A 19489-nucleotide genomic window follows, 5' to 3' on the forward strand; every position below is an offset into this window, starting at 1 on the left:
TCCATATAGATTCGCGCGGCAATTCGGGTTTTATCAAGTTCCTCCACAGGAACTCGGGGCAGATGTGCGTTCCACAAATTATGACTTGAGTCGAATACTCTGGCGCACTGCCATTCGTAGTAAAACAGAGTCAAAGATACTTTTTCCTAGCTATCCCTTGAATGCTAGCAAGCACACATCTTCAGACTTTCAAACATGGTGGTCTGCGGTACATGATGATTACCTCCTCAAAGGGCGTGATACTTTGATTAAGAGTGTCCAATCAAGTGGGGAGCAGAAGAGGTCAAAAGGGAAGGAACTTGCAAACCTGAACAATCTCTCCAAAGTTGATAACAGTCTTGAGATGAAGCAAAAGACTGTGAGAAAAGAGAAGGAAGTTTTGAAGAGTTCAAACAACAAGGTTGCTACCCTTGAGGACCTTACCCCTAATGAACAATTTTCGAAGGGTACTTCAGTTCGTCTTCCCTCAAAAATTGTGAAAGCCATTGATCATGATTCTTGCAATTCACATGAGAAGAAGAGGAGCGAGCCTTTTGATGAGGAGGATGAGCAATCCACTAGCACGGACCAGCATTGGAAGCGCAAGAAGTCCAAGGTAATGACTTTCCCTTTGGATGATATTGGTTTAGATCCTAAGGAACTCTTTAAAGACATTGCGGATATATCTGTGCCTGGTATAAGCCGTGTCAATATTGTAAGGACCCCCTTGCCTTCTTTAATTTAGCATTTGAAATCTACTTGTCAATTTCATATTCATGATTTGTCTCATAACGTTTTTCCTTACAGTTGGATGATCAAGACTTGCTCTTCATTGATGATGGAGAACCAAGTCAAGTATCAGTTGAAGGACCTACTGCATTTGAACTTTTGGCCAAACAAGTGATCAGTTCTACCCAACAAATGGGTGCTAGTGAGAATTCCAAAAAGGCAGTAGATGATGAAAATGTGACTCAGCAAATCATGGCACAGAAGGCGGAGCACATGACTCCATCGGCCAAGAGGAAACTCAAAGTCTTTGATCCACCATCGTGGCCAAGGGCACCTCGAGTATCTGAATTTTGCCCCCAAAATGTGATCTCAACATGCCGTCGAGACTACATCCAAATGTTGTGGAATAACTTGAGGGTGATGATATCTCAAACAGCCTTGGAGCGCATGCCAGCTCTTGAAATAAAAGCCAACGAGATCATGGAGGAAATGCAAAGCTTCAATGCCACGGATATCTCAAATTTGCAAGGCCTTTTAAAGGCTTTCTTTGCAAATGCAGCTCGTTACGTTGCAGTGAAATCTTCTCTCTCAAATAAAATTCCAGCCGAATCATATGATGAGTTGCTTTCTACGGCCACCCAACATCTTAGAGATGCTCAGAGTAAGGAGAGACAACAGGCGGAGAAGATCTCAACACACATGTTGAAGCTTAAGGAACTCGATCGCGAGGAAGTAGAGTTGAGGAATCGACTTGAGTTCTTGGGTGCTCACAGGAAGGAGACGCTTTCACTGTTACGAGAAGAGCAAGATGATCTTACCCGAGTGCAAGGCGTGATGGTCGACTTACAAAACGAAGTTCGAAAGATTGAGAATTCCCCGCCCCTACTTGCTGAGGAGAGTCAAACTTTGGACAAGATGCAAGCGTTACTTGAAAGCAACCGAAAGGAGCTGTCGTCATTTGAATTCTAGGAATAGTTGCAATTTTTTTTTTTTACTTTGTTTCAAATTTCATCTTTTGTTACCTGCTCAAAGCGTGTAGCTATGAGTACAAACATTTCATAATGAAGCTTGCTCTCTCTTTTTCACATTCTTGCAGACGACCTCGTCTTTACTTGCTTTTTCGATAGCCACCATTTTAGACTATCAACCGTAGTATGAACAATTCTATCTTTGCATAATTTTGATCACACTTGAAAAGGTAATTATCCAAATAATTTAGTAATCTGAATAATACACTTTCAAGTATATGTCACAAAATAATTCGAACTGTCTTAAAGAGAACCGCTCTCTTTTTTTTTTTTTTTTTTTGCAACAAAAGAATCATCCGGACAAAGAATTTAGTTTTATATGATTGTAACTGAACTTAGAAGTTGCCATCTAAGCTGCCTACGTATCCCAACAGGGAATCAAGTCACACGTAGTTCCTACCATTCACAGTTTAAACTCTTGCGGGTCAGGAGTATCCTTTTGTTTACCACCTTAGATTTGGTGGAGTGTTTCAGCAGTTTAACCACGTGCTACACTATTGGTGGTTGTCGTCCACAGTTTTACCTCATGCGGGTTTGGAGCAACATGCAGTTTAGACTCATGCGTCATGGAGTACTTCACTTTTTTTTTTTTATGGCATGTATAGCTTCACGAATTTTCCATTTATAGGACCAACTTTCACGCCATCTTTGTCCACCAATTTGTACGCACCATTCGTGTAGACTTCTCGAACAATGTACGGCCCATCCCATTTAGAGACGAATTTGTCTTTAGTGCGATGAGTCATAACTATTGGCTTTCGAACGGCAAGTACCATGTCCCCGACTTGAAAGGAGCGACGTCGAACTTTCTTATTAAAAGCTCTAGAGAGACGGGCTTGATAGCACTCCAGATTTTGTTGGGCCTCCAATCTCTTTTCATCCAAAGCTTCCAATTCTTCAAGGCGCAGGCGAACATTTTCTTCCTCCGTGAGCCCTTCTTGGATAGCAATTCTCAAAGAAGGAATTTGTTGCTCAAGGGGGAGAACAACTTCTACACCATAGACCAAGGCATATGGTGTGGCTTGCGTCGGAGTTCGGTATGTGGTGCGATAGGCCCAAAGAGTTTCGCCTATCCTTTCGTGCCAATCCTTCTTTGACTTTGCCACTACTTTCTTCAACAAGTTACATAAAGTTTTGTTGAATGCCTCTGCGAGACCATTGGCGGGGGCATTATACATGGAGGACTTGCGTTGCTTGAGATTAAATTTCTCACATAACTTATCCATCAAGCCATTGGAGAAGGATTTTCCATTATCAGTGATAATGTACCGGGGAACTCCATAACGGTAAATAATATTCACACGAATAAAATTCATCACATCTTCCTTTCTAACTTGCTTGAGCGGTATGGCTTCAGCCCACTTAGAAAAGTAGTCGGTCGCAGCCAATATATATAAGTGTTGATCGGATGACTTTGGTAATGGCCCCACAACATCAAGGCCCCAAGCATCAAAAGGCCAAGAAGCAACGGTCGGGTGTAACGGCTCAGGTGGTTGATGAATGTAATTTGCATGAAACTGGCAAGCTTGACATCTTTGAGCATATTCTATGCAATCTTTGACCATAGTAGGCCAATAGTAGCCCATCCTTTTAATCCGAAAATGTAACTTGGGACCGGATTGATGTGCTCCACATATTCCAGAATGTGCTTCGTGCATCGCCCGATATGCCTCGTCTTCGTTTAGACAGCGCAACAGTACACCTTCAAATGATCTTCGGTACAGCGTATCCTTGTACAAGATAAAACGAGGGGCTCGACGACGGATGTCAATTCTTCTACGTTGCTCCTCAGGTAATTTTTGATACTTGAGATAATCAACGAGGGGTTGTCTCCAATCTTCTTTGTCAATTTCATAGGTTGAGACCACATGAGCGTCGCCTCCTTCAATATTTTCATCATCAATCAGTGATGGAACTACCCACTTTCGGCACACACGGACTTGTATCTCATGATCCGGCATGGTAAGTGAAGAGGCTAGCGCAGCTAATGCATCAGCTTGCTTATTTTCCCTTCTAGGAACATGCTTAATACTTGCACCTCCAAGCCGCCTCATTAGTTGCGTTGCATATTTGTGATACGGAATTAACTCGGACTTTTTGACTTCATAACTTCCCAAGAGTTGGTTAACCACTAATTGAGAGTCACCATAGATTTGAATGTCCAACTGTTCCATATCAACAGCTATTTCAAGTCCGAGTATGAGAGCTTGGTACTCAGCGACATTGTTTGAACAATGATGACTTAGAGTAAAAGAGTATAGCAATATCCCTCCATCAGGAGTTACGAATACAATCCCTGCTCCAGCTCCATGACGATGAGCCGCACCATCAAAATACATCTTCAATGGTGGACGAATCTCGATAAGGAGTACATCCTCATCCGGTAAGTCATCACTTAGTTCCCATTCAGCAGGTATCGGGTGATCAGCAAGAAAATCTGCCAGAACTTGTCCCTTCACAACTTTTTGAGGCACATAAATAATTTCAAACTGTTGTAGTTGAAGATACCATCTAGCTAGACGGTCGGACAGCACTGGTCTGCTCATCACATATTTTATGGGATTCGCCCTGGAAATGAGCCTCACACTATGCGCTTGAAAGTAGTGCTTTAACTTCTGTATTGCAAAAATAAGGGCTAAGCACAACTTTTCAATTGGCGAGTAATTTAGTTCGTTGGGGGTCATCATTCTGCTTAAATAATAAAGGGCAACCTCCTTTCCTTCATTATTTTCTTGAGCGAGCAATGCCCCCATCGATCGTTCTTGGGCAGCAATATAAAGGAGTAGTGGCTTTCCATGAATAGGTGCAGCCAACACAGGTGCTTTCATAAGATAAGACTTAATGCTATTGAATGCATTACTACATGCCTCATCCCATTGAAATGGCACATCTTTCTTCATCAAGCGACTAAATGGTTGACACCTTCCTGCTAAATTTGAGATAAATCTCCGCAGATAAGCTAATCGCCCTTGAAGACTTTTCAATTCATGAATGTCACGAGGTTCAGGCATCCTCAATATAGCATCAATTTTGGCCTGATCAATTTCAATGCCTCGATGGCGAACCACAAAACCAAGAAATTTCCCCGACGTGACTCCAAATGCACACTTGAGAGGGTTCATTTTGAGTTGATACCTTCTCAACCGATCGAAAACTTGTCTCAAATCCTCCAAGTGATTATTTCTTTTCTTTGATTTCACAACTAAATCATCCACATAACACTCGATATTCTTATGAAGCATGTCGTCAAAGATACTTTGCATTGCTCTTTGATATGTGGCACCAGCATTTTTGAGACCAAAGGGCATCACTTTATAACAATAAATACCCTTAGGAGTACGAAATGCAGTGAGCTCCTCATCCTCTGGTGCCAATCGAATTTGATTATATCCAGAAGAGTCATCCATAAACGACAGAACTTCATGCCCAGTAGTTGCATCAATCATGAGTATAGTGATTGGTAAAGGGAAGTCATCTTTGGGACAAGCATTGTTAACATCCCTGAAATCGACACAAATGCGGATTTATCCATTCTTCTTTCGCACAGGCACGATACTCGAAATCCATGTGGGATATTTAACTTCATGAATAAACCCGGCTTCAATGAGTTTATTGACTTCAATTTCGATCAACGGAATCAAATCGGGTCTAAATCGCCGTTGTGCTTGTTTCACAGGTCGAACTCCCTTTTTAACAGCCAAATGGTGGACGGCCACTTTTGGGTTTAAACCCGACATTTCTTTATAAGTCCATGCAAAAATATCTTGATACTCCCACAAGAGTTCAATATATGCCTTCTCTTCGTCAGGACTCAATGAAGCACTTACATATATTGGACGTGGGTTCTCTGAAGTACCAAGATTGACCTCCTTTAGATCATCCACAGTGGCCTTAACACCTTCCTCCAATTCAGGTGGAGCCTCTTCAGCATCTTCTTCTTCTTCAGGCGAGTCACCGTCAATTATAGTTATATGATTGCATGAAGCAACACTCTCTTCATCATTCTCTTTTGGTCTTGTGTACACCACGGTATGCTCCCTGACCCTCAATTCAGTCCCACACTTTATTACAAGATCTGTGCATCTTCTCATTCTCGAAGGAATGCTACTACCAAATTTATGAGAACCATTAGAAGGTTTTTCAAGATTTTGCAATGACTTTGCCATTTTTCCTTTACTCTTATGAGAGTTTTGAGGCTTTTGTCTTCTTTGTGGTCCTAATCTCTTAAAAACAGATACCCATGGAGTTTTATTCTCCTTTTCATGAAAAGCTTGAAATTTACCAACTATTTGAGAAGACTCATCCTCCACAGCAATATATTGGCTACTAACTCTATTGATCTTGATACGGATTGGTGTAGGAGAGGAGTAGCCAAGGCCAAATTTGGGATTTTCAACAGCGTATCCCTTTTCCTTCAACATCTTTTGGGTAGAATTCAACCCATGAATCATGTCACTCGTAGATTGACGAGATGGAACATTTAACACCGCAGATTCTTTGAGATCGTATCCAGCCTTAGCGAGAAGCTTATAAGCGATAGGATCAAAACCTTCAACGGTTCTTGACTTTGGTATGGTGTCTTGTTCAACTTCAGATTCTTTGCTTAAAAGATTAGCCCTTTTAAGTTGAGAAGATGACGCCTTTTTTATATCAAGATGAACTATCGGAAGAGTCAAATCTTTTAGAGTTTCATGCTGAATTGCAGGTGACTGTCCCTGTTCCATTCTTGATTTGGGAGGGCAACGAAAGACAACTGATTCATTGTGTGGCAATGAAACATCAGTTTCTTCACGAACTTCCTCCTTTGATTTCAAAATCATCACTTTCTCCCCTTTTGCATTTGGAGATTCGGGGTTCTGGATTTTATCCCCAGATAGAGGTTGCTCAGATTTATCCTTCGCAATGTGCCTTTTGATGTAAAATTTGGCATCGGCGATATATGCTTCCGCCTCAGTGAAAGGATTATCATCAGCTTTCATACTTCTTGCCATCCCGTTTTAACAGTACTTGAAGCATTGATGAAGAGTTGAAGGTACAACTCCATTTTCATGAATCCAGGGCCTTCCCAACAATACATTGTATGTTGTTTTAGCATCTATCACATATAATAGTGCTCTGGACATCATGTCATCAATGACTATCTCCAAATTTAGTGACCCAAGAGCTCTTTGCCCTCCTTGATTGAAGCCTTGAATCATCAGTCGGCTATTGGAGAGTTCATCAACCGGGATACCAAGCTCCTTCAGAGTTTTTAAAGGGAGAATATTGACTGCGGAACCTCCATCTATCAACATTCTATTCACTTTTTGCTCTTTTGCATAACCAGTCACAAACAAAGGACGGTTATGCGGTGTTGACCCAAGCAACAAGTCTTCACTAGTAAAAGTAATACTTGTGACGTTCACCTCTTCATTGCTGGTAGGCACACGACCTTCTTCATTGCCGGTGGACGCACGGGCCATCTCACAGAGAGATTCGCAAGTATTATCTTTTTGTTCCTCGATATGATCTACTCGCGTTGTGTGACTTGCGACCACATCAACATCAAAGAATTCCTTTGGCAAAAATTCTTTTAAAGTGATAGGAGTTCGCGACTTTTGCTTGAAGATTCGGCCTCCTCGAAGATTATGACAATCATTAGTTTTCTTTACGTCTTTCTCTTTCCCCTTCCAAATCACCATACTTCTTGTTAAGACCTTGCTCGCCCTACTAGATGGACAAGACTTCCGCCTCCTTCTTCGCGTGACTAGAGTCCATCCTTCATCATCCACATCAGACTGTAGCGCCTTTTCATCTTCATATACATGTTCCTGAAGAGTTGAAGGAGCACCTTCTTGTTTGATTTCTATAGGATCAAGTGATCCAAATTGAATTATTGGCAATACAGGCGCCATGACCCTTTTATCCTCCATGGACTGCAGGGAACCAATGGACGTTTGATTCACACTCGCCTTGTCTTCCTCAAGGAGAATTTTTCCCTGTCTTGCCAACTCCATTACTTTATCTTTGAAGACAAAGCATTTTTGAATGGGATGCCCGACCAATCGGTGATACTTACAGTAATTTGGATCGTCAGTGTTCCTGGCCTTATCAGGTCGCTTCATCTCAGGAAGCGTGATCAAGTTTATACTTAACAGATCGTCAAACATACCAGGGACATCAGAATCAAGGAAAGGGTACTCCTTATCCTGCATCTCCTTGAGAGTTGGTTTCCTCTTTCCTTGTTCTTGATGTGCATTGATCTTGCTGTCTTCTCTCCTGACAGTTTTGGGAACAACCTTAAAGGGCGTTACACTTGTAGCCATAGCCTCCTTCTTTTCATTTTTAAATGGTGGCTTGCCCCCTTTCCTCGCTTCTTGTCTCTCTTTAGCCTTGTAAGGGTCAGGAACTGGCGGTTCTTGTCCATCAAGATTAATCTCCAACTTATGGGCTTTTGTGGACAATTCATCAAATATTTCTGGTTGTACACCTTGTAAGATGTATCTGAGTCCCCAGTGCATGCCTTGAATGCACATCTCGATCGCGGAAGATTCAGAAATTCGATCTTTGCAATTTAAGCTTAGATTCCTCCAACGGTCGATAAAATCAATGACAGGTTCACTTTTCCATTGACGTGTATTAGAGAGTTCAGTCATGCTGACAGTTCTCTTTGTGCTATAGAAGCGACTAAGGAATTCATGCTCTAGCTGTTCCCAACTGTCAATGGCTCCAGACTCCAGATCCGTGTACCAATCGAAGGCATTACCCTTCAGCGAGCGAACAAACTGCTTAACGAGCAAGTCACCATCAGTGCCCGCATTGTTACAAGTTTCCACGAAGTGTGCTATATGTTGCTTAGGGTTGCCCTTGCCATCAAATTGTTGAAATTTTGGAGGTTGATATCCTACAGGCATCTTCAAACCTTCCACTCTAGCGGTGTAAGGTTTAGTGTAACCGCTATATGATTTGGCGCTTCCACCAATCTTATCCTTGATTGTGCCTTCGATAAATTCCTTTAGATTGTCAACATGAATGGTGCCATCAGGGGAAATTGAAAATTCCTTCGCGGCTTGTGACTTCGCATCCTCTTTTTCCTTTTCCCTTGATGACGAGTCCTCTTCATCTTGCATTTTGAATTTCTGTTTGGACATACTAAGGCTATTTTCGCCTATATTTTCCACCATATCCATTAACTTGACTATCTTGGCATCTTGACTTTGCGCATGCACTACTAGCCCTTCGACAATTTTGGCTAGATTCGAGATCTGGTCTTCCACAGTTGTGGTATTGGTCATCATGACGGGCATCACCACGGAGGCAGCCGAATCACTTGGGCTACCAATAGATTCATCATGGGCTCCTTTCTTGCTGGGAAGCATCTCGAGATTTGCTTCTTCAGTCACAACGTTCGCCTTAGCCTTCTCTGCTAACTTCTTGGCCTTACTCCTTGTCAGAGGTGCAGTATACTGCGTCCCTTGAGTGGTTGAGACATCAGCAACTAAACCTTCAAGAGAAAAGTTCACCTTCTTGAACTCCATTGAATTTTGGAACTGATAAGTTGTTGGAAGAAAAGAGATGAGAGGCAGAGATGGTCCCACTGGGCGTGCCAGAAATTTGTAAGCACAAATTTTGTTGCCTAAAATAAAAGACAAGAAAACTTGCACAAATATCAAATTTATTAAATCAAATAATAAGCGGGTTACAATCTCTGAAAGTTCTTGAATCAAAGAAATTAATCCCCTGATTCTTTTCTTCGAATAGCTTCAATTGAAGGGCTGAAAAGACTTGTTCTCCAATCGAAAGGGTGTTTCCTACAATTTCGGCGTAGAAAACGATTGATTTGATGATGGCGTCAAACACTTGGAACTTCGAGTCTTCAACACCGATAGCAGGAGGATTTGTTTGACTTGATTTGGATTTGGATTTGAGGAAGAAAGCTCTTGAGGGAATTTGACAGAGTTTCTCCGAATGTTAGGGATTTTTCTATGTCTTTGCCTTGAGGGAAGACCTCTATTTATAGCCAAAATATGTAGGCTAGGTCTTCAAGAAAACCCTCAGAATCTTCCTGCATTTTGGACCACTTGTTACCCAAGAAATCCATTTAACTTGGGCTTAAATATTGGGCCAAGCCAAATAGTCCACTGTGAATTAATAAAGCAATCAATTCACTCTAACTTAAATGGACACTATGAATTTAATTTGATTTAATAGCCCATATAATATTGGCCCAATTTGCCAGTCCAAAACATAATGGACTTCCATAATTTAATTTAATTTAGTCAAGATCGATTTAATTTAAATAAATCTTAACTAAAATGAATTAAATAAATTTTCTTTGTCTACAGACAGCACATGTGCTTTAATACTGGATCTTCATACATATTAGCACCTGCAATTAAGTTTCATGATCTATGCAAGTCCAAGATAACAAACTAAACTATTAATAGCTATCTCATGATCCCTTATTTGTCAAGGACTGAAGCAGTTCCAAAGAAAGTATCAAAGCAATGGACCTAATCATTTAGCTAGCTAACAAAGATTTAATAAAAGTAACATAATTAAAGCAGTTCAGGCCTACTTGGCCTTAAGCTTCTTTGCTGGACTTATCTTCAATATTCTCAGGCGGATTGCTGTCTTCTGGACCTTCTTTAGTACACTGCTCAGAAATATTGGATGGCTCTTTGGATAGTGTTTCTACTGGTGTAGCTTCATTTTCAGATAGCCCTTTTGGAAAATCAAGGCCCCTGTTTACTCCACTGCTCCCATATGCATCATCTTTCGTGGAACAATTGCCTCCAGCAATTTCTTCAAGCACCAACTTAGTGGTTGGTGTGAACATTTCTTCCTTTCTTTGTTGTTTTTTGTTGATATCTTGGTGAGGAAGTGCCCACTGCAGAAGAAACTTCGGTGCGATCTGGAAATGTTACAGTAACAAATCATCTGCAGTGTAAGCTTTAGACACAACAGTTTTAATCTGTCCCTGGTCTTAAAAGTGAGTCTCATAAGCCTTGAGAAAGTAGACAATTATATATTTCTTCAAGGAACCATTAAGTTCAGTGTCTACTTCAAAGTGCTGCAGCAAAAATTATTTTTTGAGTTGTAGTCAGCTGTTGTTATCTTTTTTGTTATGTATGGATATAAAATAGAACGTTATCACTTACATTTTCTTGTGCTAGTTTATGCCGAAGTGAAGTGAATAGAATCATTTTTTCTGCATCTTCTCCAGATATAGTGCAATTGATTGATCCCGAATCATCAGTTAAAATGATGGGAATTCGAGCCCTCAAATTCAACAACAGAAAGTAACAACAATTTAAATGCAGAAAGAGGATTAAATTGTAATTAAAGAGCATGAATTGGTAACTTTACCTCATATCAACTTCACTTTGTTGCTTGCAAGAAGGACAACTGATAATCCAATCAATGTTTGCATTCACTGTTCCTGTATTTAGTGTATCCAAAGGCAAGTTTCACAGTTGCTTGAAGCCAACCTATTTTCTGCGAATCAAGTAGATATGAAAGATATCTGAAGCAAAAATCATAGTTAACAGTAAAAAAGGCAAGATCTAATCATACCTAAGTTTTTCATCCTTGGCTCAATATGATGAAAGAAAGAACCAACATCTAAAGGGTTTCTCCTTTCCCTTCTCCCTTTTGTATATATGGTAGGTTTTAGAAACCGTACCATAGATAATTAAAAATTGTTTCCTAAAAGAAAACATCACTTCGTAGCAGAAAAAAGGAAGAATTCACTGGTAAATTCAAACCAAGTACAATCCCTAAAAGAAGCTGATTCTTGGGGCAAGTGCAATCACGTGCATGTGGAGGGTTTTTGTGGTTCTAACCAAAAGAAAGTACAATGCTTTGTACAGAAAATTGGTAGAACAGTAGCATCTTTTGCAGGTTCATATTCGGCTATCTGAGCGGAAGAAACAGAGAAGAAGAGATTTTCGATCTCTTGAAGCTACAAGAAGACTCTTTAGAAGCATAAAATTAATAGTCAGGGCCGCGTGATACCAACAATGCAAATGGCTTATTAGTGAGAGGCCTAAAACTGACCCATATGTTTTGGTCAACCGACAAACAGTATCAAACTATTTGCATCGAAACAAAAAAATAAGAAGGAAATATTTTCAAACGTACAAATATAACCCTAAATAATTAGTAACTATTCACACAACCACCATTCACGAAAGGACGCAACTGACTTTTAACACTTATTAAAACACAAACAAAATTAAAAAATAAATATATTTAATCCATTATTACCAATTGACCCCTAAATAGGAAGCTACTATTGGAATTATCAATTGTAAGACCAAGTCCCAAATAGACATTTACCATTCTTTAAGATCCAAATAAATAAAACAAAGTTCCTTCCTCCAATAAGAGCTTGACACTTGCCAATACATGGACAACTTAAGTTGTTCTTTTATATAATAGGTAGACTAGAGGTTGCACAGCCAGGGTCCTCTAGAACATTAGTTAAATACATAGTAACAAATGTTTTAGTACATAATGAATAGAAACATAGGAAAAAAATTAAGTATAAAAATAATTAAAATTTGCTGTGAAAAGAAATTTCATATATAAAGTTAACCCCAATTTATTGTGATTTGGAAAAAGAAATTTTAACCAATATTATGTGTACGTAATGATACCAAAAAAGAAAAGAAAGCAAATCCATTATAAGTGCATTATCGGTTTAATAGCAGCATAGTTTTAGTTGTAATTAAATAAAGAGTAGTCATAATGTTTCTAACATTTTAATAATTAGAAAAAATATAGAAAGCCACAAAAACCTGTCACTATCTTCAACATCAATAAAAAAAAAATACAAACTTGCATATTTTTCTTTCTTTTTTGAGAGAAAGAGCGAGTTAATCTATCCATTTAAATCATGTCTAATAGCATTACAAATAGATGAAAACATTATCTAACCAAATAGTTATAGAATACGTATAGCAAGTTTAAATAAAAACATGAATTGCCATATTTGTAAATCTACATATGCAAATTCAAATCCAACAATTTGTTTGATTGCAAATATGTCTTCTTAATCAAAATAGAATTTTCTAATAATATTTTGTAGAGTGACACTCTAAGCTAAAAGCCTCAATGCTAACTTCCCACCAAATGCATTCCTTTGAAAACTGCAATTGTTTTAGATAGTCAAATCAACAAAATATTATTAACTTCTTTAGCCAAATAGTAATGATATGTCCAGTTCTATGCCTAACAATCATCTCAAACTCTAATTACATTATCTATCATTATGGGCAATAAAAAGGGATAAGAGTACAAAGTCATATAGAACCAGTTTAAGTAAAAGATTCTGAAATCTAATTTTGCACTTCTTTTATTTCCAAGCTATCATTTGCTAAAATTAAAACCATGAAAATAAACTACCTATTATGGATACAAGCTAGTCATTCAAAATGTTGAATGAAGAGATATAAAATATTATCTTCACATTCTAAATTGCTAGCCCCAACAATTATTTTACCCGTCATCCACCTTATCCAGTTTATAAGCACTTTTCACAATTAATAAACTTTATATAAATTAAAATATAATTACCTATCCATAAATTAAGAGATTCTGGTTAATTTTTAATTTAATAGGCATCATTTTTTTCTTCCTGATCATCGTTTACCTTGGATTTTCATTTATTAGATTTGTTTCTCCTCTACTATAGTACTATCACCCTATTATCAAATAACAATTTTAATAAATAAAAAATTAGAATTAGAATGAATCTGCATAATGGTGTTATTTATTTTATGAGGGAAAAGTAGTTACAATTCTTTCATTGTTAGCCTAAAAATTCTTCATGTAATCACCACCCGTCTTGTTGTTAGCCTTTTCCAAAAATAAAAAGATCAAAAAGTAGTTTCAGAATAAATAAAATATAAAAAACTAAAAAAAATGTTTCTTTAGATTTGGGGAAAAATATTCACAGCATCACATACCTATTTTGGGCAGAAAAGAAAGTCAGATGAAGAAGAAATAGGTGAGAAAAGCAATAAGCAAAGGTTGCTGATCAAGACGCAAAAAATGACAAAAAAAAATATCAAATAGTATATACCAAAAAGAGACATTAAAAGTAGAAGATCATGAATCATAATTATTGGACTATGGAAGAATGGAAATATCAAACCCATTCTTGATCTCCGATAATGAAATCATTCATTTAGTTAATTATGGACAAAAATGAAAGAAAATGCATCAACTAATCCAATAGAGAAAAAATAGAATAAATGATTAATTAGGATGATAGGGGAAAAAAATGGAGTACAAAGTGGAAACTAAATAACAAACCTACAGTGTACATGAGGATTTGTTTAATTATCTTTAATCAAAAAAGAGAAAGGAAATAAAGTGAATAAAAGAAAAAACAAAGCAAAATGAAAAAAAGAAAAAGAATGGGCCATGTGTCAAAATGAGAGGGATCCACTTAGCAATCATTGGAGTTGCTATAGTAACTCTACTCTCTTCTTATATAATAGGTATATTAGATATATATATATATATATATATATAAAGATATAAAAAACCAATTATTCAGGATAAAAGAATTTTCGTAAAGATCAATTCCTAATATGAACAATTTTCTTTGATTAGTGGTGACACAATTAGAAATTAGCAGGGTCAAAATAAATTTCTCAAAAACTCTTTTTCCTAAAACTAGAATTTTCATTTTTAAGGAGCTTGCACCTGCCCTAAGTAGACATAGTGTAGCCCCGCCTCCGCAGAAACGCTTTTCGCTGGTCCATTGTTCTTGTTCTTCTTTGTTTTGCTGCCTGCAACAGCCGATTTGTGTAAGATATGGCGTTGAACAACGGGATGAGATCATGCGCCTCCAAGCTCCTCACCTCCACCGAATCACTGCTTTCCAAGTCCAGTAAGCTTCTACTGCATCTTGTTTTCCTTTCTCCTTTTCTAAGAGAAGAAATGTTTTATCTGCAACATGTCATGTAAAATTGCAATCCTTGTTTCTGTATGTGATTTCTTCAGATCTGCTTAATGGGTTTCTGATTTTATCTATGGATTTTTATGGGTTTTCTGTATTCCAGGGAGTGTTTTGTCTATAGCTAGGATTTTTATCTTTTCTCGAGTTACCCGGAAAAAAAAAGAAGAAAAGATTGAATCTTTTGTTATGTTGTCTGTGCTTTTGTGCTATAATGGATGGAATGGACAAAGAAAGCCTGATATGAACTGGGAATTTTTAGGAAAAAGAAGTGGAATGGTTAAACTTTGCTTGAGTTTGGGAACAATTGCAGCAGCGCCTTAGGCCGAGCGCTTTCCTCATGAAAGAAGGGGGGTGGCGTGGTATTCCACGGAGAGAGGTTACTAGACTTGGCACATTTTCAATGCGATTGGTGCAAATTTGGTGTTTATCACGGGGTTTCCATTACTGCCTTGATGCTTAGTTATGCTACCAAAGCGAGGGGATTGCCCTACATTTTGAAGTGAAATATAGCATATTTTTAATGGAATTGAGCGTATCACTAAATTATCAATGAAATGGTTTGCTTGAGAGATTAAGAGTTTTTTACGTTTACTGAGGTTGTCAAGTTTGATGTCTTCTCTTCAATTTGTTTTCTGAATATCTTAAGGAGGATGGTGTGTGAAGCTTTTTGGATTCTGGCAGATGGAGCGTGAACTTGGTTGCTATTCAGCCCATTGAAGTCTACTGAATGATTTTGGTTTTGAGCTATGTGCTAAATTTGAAGTTACGGGGATGTGGTTACAACCTGGACTTTTATTTTTTGACTTGGATAGGGAGCATATTTTGGTTAAATCAAATACTTTTGTGCTACTGCAAAGGTGTGTGATTCTTGAGATATATTTCCTGTTCTGTCATTTTCATGTACTGGTAACATTCAGAAAGCAAACAAGGTCTCATGTCTGCCACTTCAAAACTACAGGAACTTTTGGCTAGTTTTTATGGTTAATTGAGATTCTAAGGGGAAATTTCATTGTGATTCTGTTTGAGAATGTTATGAAATTTTTAATGCAATTTTGTAATACTTCGATTGATGTTGTTGTTGAGGATGGTTTAGACTCTGTATGACAGTATGATATTCTTGAATTGGTGCTGTTTCCATTATTTTGAAGTTTATGATTAGATGTAGAGTTTCCTGTGGTTTGCTAAATCTTTGTTACACTTCAGCTTTTGTGAAAACTTGTATGATACCCCATTTGTTTTAAGGTGTTTTTTTGCACCTTTTTAATGAGTGAAAATATTTTGCTAAACTTTTTTTATTTTTCAAATGGTAGATACTTTTATTGGTTTATTACAACGATGAAGAAGTTTATTAAGTGACATCAGTTGATCTTTTGATGCTTAGAAAATTTAGGAGCAAAAAAAAGTCAGTTTTTTTTCTGGGGTAAAGAAATTATTCCAGCGCCTTAGGCCGAGCGCTTCCCTCGTAAAAGAAGGGGTGGCGTGGTATTCCACGGAGAGAGGTTATTAAACGTGGCGCATTTTCAATGCGATGGGCGCAAATTAAGTGTTCTATCACGGGGGTTCCATGGCCGCTTTGCTGCTTAGCTATGCAACCAAAGCGAGGGGATTGCCCTACATTTAAAAAGGTTTCACAATATAACTGGAGTGGTAGGATAGAATATCCTTGATGAATTGGTTTGCTCAATTGGTTACCTTAATGTTCATGTTTTGTTGGGTATACAAGTTTATGCCTATTCTTATGAAAACTTGGAAGGGAAAGAGTATGTGGAATTTTTTATTTCTGGCATATTTTCATTTCAATTTGTGTTGCTGGTAAACCAGTTTATTCTCCATTTGATTCTGACCACTCAATTCACATACACTACATAGCTCTGAATGGGAACTAGCTGCATGCTAAAGTCAAAGTCAAAAGTAAAGGGCAAAACCTGGTATTATTTCACTTGACCTTCTTCTTCCTCTTCTTCTTCTTCTTCTTCTTCTTCTTCTTCTTCTTTCCTCCACTGTTTTGAAAGATATACTTTAAGATTCTAAGGAACATGGTTGGCTTGGACTCTCTGTTACACAGTGTTACGAACTTTCATATCTCGTTAATTGCACTGTTTCCTTGCATCTTGCACTTGAGTTTTGGATGACAAAGTTGATCTTTCGAGGTTTTTGTTCTGGCAAAAATATTGATAGAATATGATATTCTTACACTCCTCTTGATCTCCTAAATTACAAAGTTGACAAGTAGATGTAAATTTGTTGTGATCTGCTAAGTCTTGCTGCATCTATAATTTATGTGATGCTGATATGGCATTCCATTTGCTTTTAGTTGAAGTATCAAATGTTTTTAGTTTGTCAAAATAATAGCTTTTTTGAAAAAGTAGAAAGTATCATATATTAATTACTTCAGTTATGTAGGAAGTTCATTAAGTTCCATCAGTATTTCTGCAGTTGCTGCCATTTTTCTAGTTTATCATATATGTTTTTCTTTTTCTTTTTTCTGAATGTCTTTTGTTGAAAGTAAAATGAATTTGTGCTACATTGGAACTTTTACTTTCAATTTGCATCGGAGGAAAGGAGTGCAATAATCTGATTTTCTTACCGAATAAATTTTGAAATATAACCTGTATTTCCGTAATGGAACAAATTTGGGATAGACTGTTCCACAAGTTGATCTGGTTAGTTGAACTATGCACATTTTGAAGTAGATGTTTTGGGTGTGTCTGGCATTGTTATGTGACAAGTTTTCTTATTGGACCCACTCTGGTGATATAATCTTGGTGCAACTGTGCAAAACTTTTGTTAATGATCTTCTTACTCCTCTTTAGATAATCTGTGTGCAACTGTGCATAATACTGGTATCCTGGTGTTGTGATAGACTTGTCTTTGGAAACCGTTTAGTGCAATGTGAGTCATGGATCTTGAAGGTGGTGGTTAGACATGGAAATTAAGAAACTTGATGGCATATGGGTAAACAGTGATGTTGAATGAGGTTAAGGCTTCGTTCCTACCAAGCCTCAAACTCTGTCCCTCCCCTCCATGCCTACTCAGTCTTCGTTCCACCTCTTGCCCTTCCCTCACCTTCACCTCCTATCGAATTCATTCCTTCTGCCTCTATAGCCTCCTACGATGCCTTTTTGTCCCCACTTCCCCCTCTTTCTCCTTCCTCACCTAGACCTCCAATCTGAATCAGTTCCTTTTGCCTCTATTCAGGACATTGGCATGTAAGGCATTTTTTTGTCTACTGTTATGCAGTTTTGCTGATTTGTTGGAACTGCTCTACCGCCTCAGCAAGTTAAATGACTTTGCTTTGAAGTGATCTGACATCCTCCTTGTCTCGCTGACCTCCCTGTGTTATGTTTTATCATCCATCCTAACCCTCCTATTGGCTAGTTTGTAGGTGTTGTATGTTGTAGGAATAAGATAGGAGATGCGGATGTGGAGGAGGAGAAAATTGCAGAAAGAAATAGAACAGTTCAATTCCTCTAGAAAGAGGGTATCAGTTATATTTGTCTAGGCAGGGAAGAGAACAGTTCTATTCCTCCTGGAGTTTTCTTTTTTTTTTTTTTTTTTTTGAGGAAAAGCAATATATCCTTGCGTGATACCTTCTTTTTCATCTTAAATAGTAAGGTGTTTTGTGTTCGTGTTAGCGTCAATAGTTTATCTGAAAAGGAACTGGAACTTATCTTCTCGTTATCACAAGCAAAATCTCGAGAAGTTAAGCTATTAGTGATTACTGCTTTCTTTTTGGTCATACATCTTTGTTGTGATGATATGCCTGGTGACGTTTCTTTCCTTTGTTGTTTACTCATTTGTTGCTTGTGACGTTGAAGTTAATAACCACACCTTTTTGGGAAATGGATGCTATAAACTTTTCCTAGCAACCATGACAAACTACCATATTGGCAAAGCACTTTGTTTCTACCTATTTAGTGTCGTGATTCTATGTCATATGAGCATTCCGAGACAAAGTCCCTAGCAACTATGACAAACTTCAAAGCAAGCTAAGCACTTTGTTCTCTGTGTGAGTCCCAATTCTTCACGAAATTTGAGTATACCTTGAATCCTTAAGATCAGCATTATTTTACCTCTGTCACTTTGTAATCTGCATGAATTATGCTTGAAACTTGTATTTATGGAACTGTGAATTCCTTGATAAATTGTAGTCTTTGTACATCAGAACAATGAAATTCAATCTTGTGACAGCGAACAGAGGGTTCCACTCAAGTGGTGTTAAGAGAATGGGAGGAGGACATGCTCATGGTCATGATGAGCCATACTACCTTCATGCTAAGCACATGTACAACTTGGACAGGATGAAGAACCAGGGCTTGAAGATGTCACTTGGAGTTTTCACTGCATTCAGCATCGGTGTTGGTGTCCCAGTTTTTGCCGTCATATTCCAGCAAAAGAAGACTGCTTCTGGATAAATTTTTTTCGCCTTCTCCACCTTCTCTACCTATGAGGCAATAATAGAAGCTACTTTCGCCAATCCCTCCTTGTGCAGACAGTAGACATGAATCTATTGCTTTCAAGAACTTGACTGTATTCATGTTTGCTTTGATTTTGTCTTGCTTTTTGACATTGGTATAGTTCTCGCATCCTGATTTTGAAATAAATTTTCTGAAATTATGCTGCCTTAGACTTACAGATTGGTTAACCACAAGTGTTGTTAATTGGTAAAAAGAAGGTGTATTTTTGGGTGCAGCCATAGAAAAAAGTACAATTGAGAGCCTTATAGCACCCATATCTTTTGCTAGTCCTGCATTCTCTCGAGTCTTTCAGGGCCCAAGTTGTTACCCAGAGGAATTTTGGT

At 38.0% G+C, this 19489-nt stretch overlaps 2 protein-coding genes and 1 long non-coding RNA gene across 3 annotated transcripts; 1 reads left to right on the top strand and 2 right to left on the bottom strand.

Moving 5' to 3' along the window:
• Nucleotides 1-6733: 6733 nt before the first annotated feature.
• On the bottom strand, nt 6734-9253 carry LOC140015104 (uncharacterized). The gene has a single exon (XM_072066988.1). The coding sequence runs from the start codon at nt 9251-9253 to the stop codon at nt 6734-6736; it is 2520 nt and encodes an 839-aa protein (XP_071923089.1).
• Nucleotides 9254-10140: 887 nt separating this feature from the next.
• On the bottom strand, nt 10141-11727 carry LOC140015516 (uncharacterized). The gene is made up of 3 exons (XR_011822156.1): nt 11292-11727; nt 10877-11213; nt 10141-10629 (listed from the first exon to the last, which is right to left on the bottom strand). It is a non-coding gene; the product is annotated as an uncharacterized lncRNA (long non-coding RNA).
• Nucleotides 11728-14277: 2550 nt separating this feature from the next.
• Nucleotides 14278-19315, top strand: LOC113712986 (uncharacterized). Its single transcript, XM_027236674.2, has 2 exons — nt 14278-14619; nt 18880-19315. The coding sequence occupies exons 1-2, from the start codon at nt 14544-14546 to the stop codon at nt 19101-19103; spliced, it is 300 nt and encodes a 99-aa protein (XP_027092475.1). The 5' UTR covers nt 14278-14543; the 3' UTR covers nt 19104-19315.
• Nucleotides 19316-19489: the final 174 nt, after the last annotated feature.

Source organism: Coffea arabica, chromosome 10e, assembly GCF_036785885.1.
Source record: "Coffea arabica cultivar ET-39 chromosome 10e, Coffea Arabica ET-39 HiFi, whole genome shotgun sequence".
In the NCBI taxonomy this organism is placed as follows: domain Eukaryota; kingdom Viridiplantae; phylum Streptophyta; class Magnoliopsida; order Gentianales; family Rubiaceae; genus Coffea; species Coffea arabica.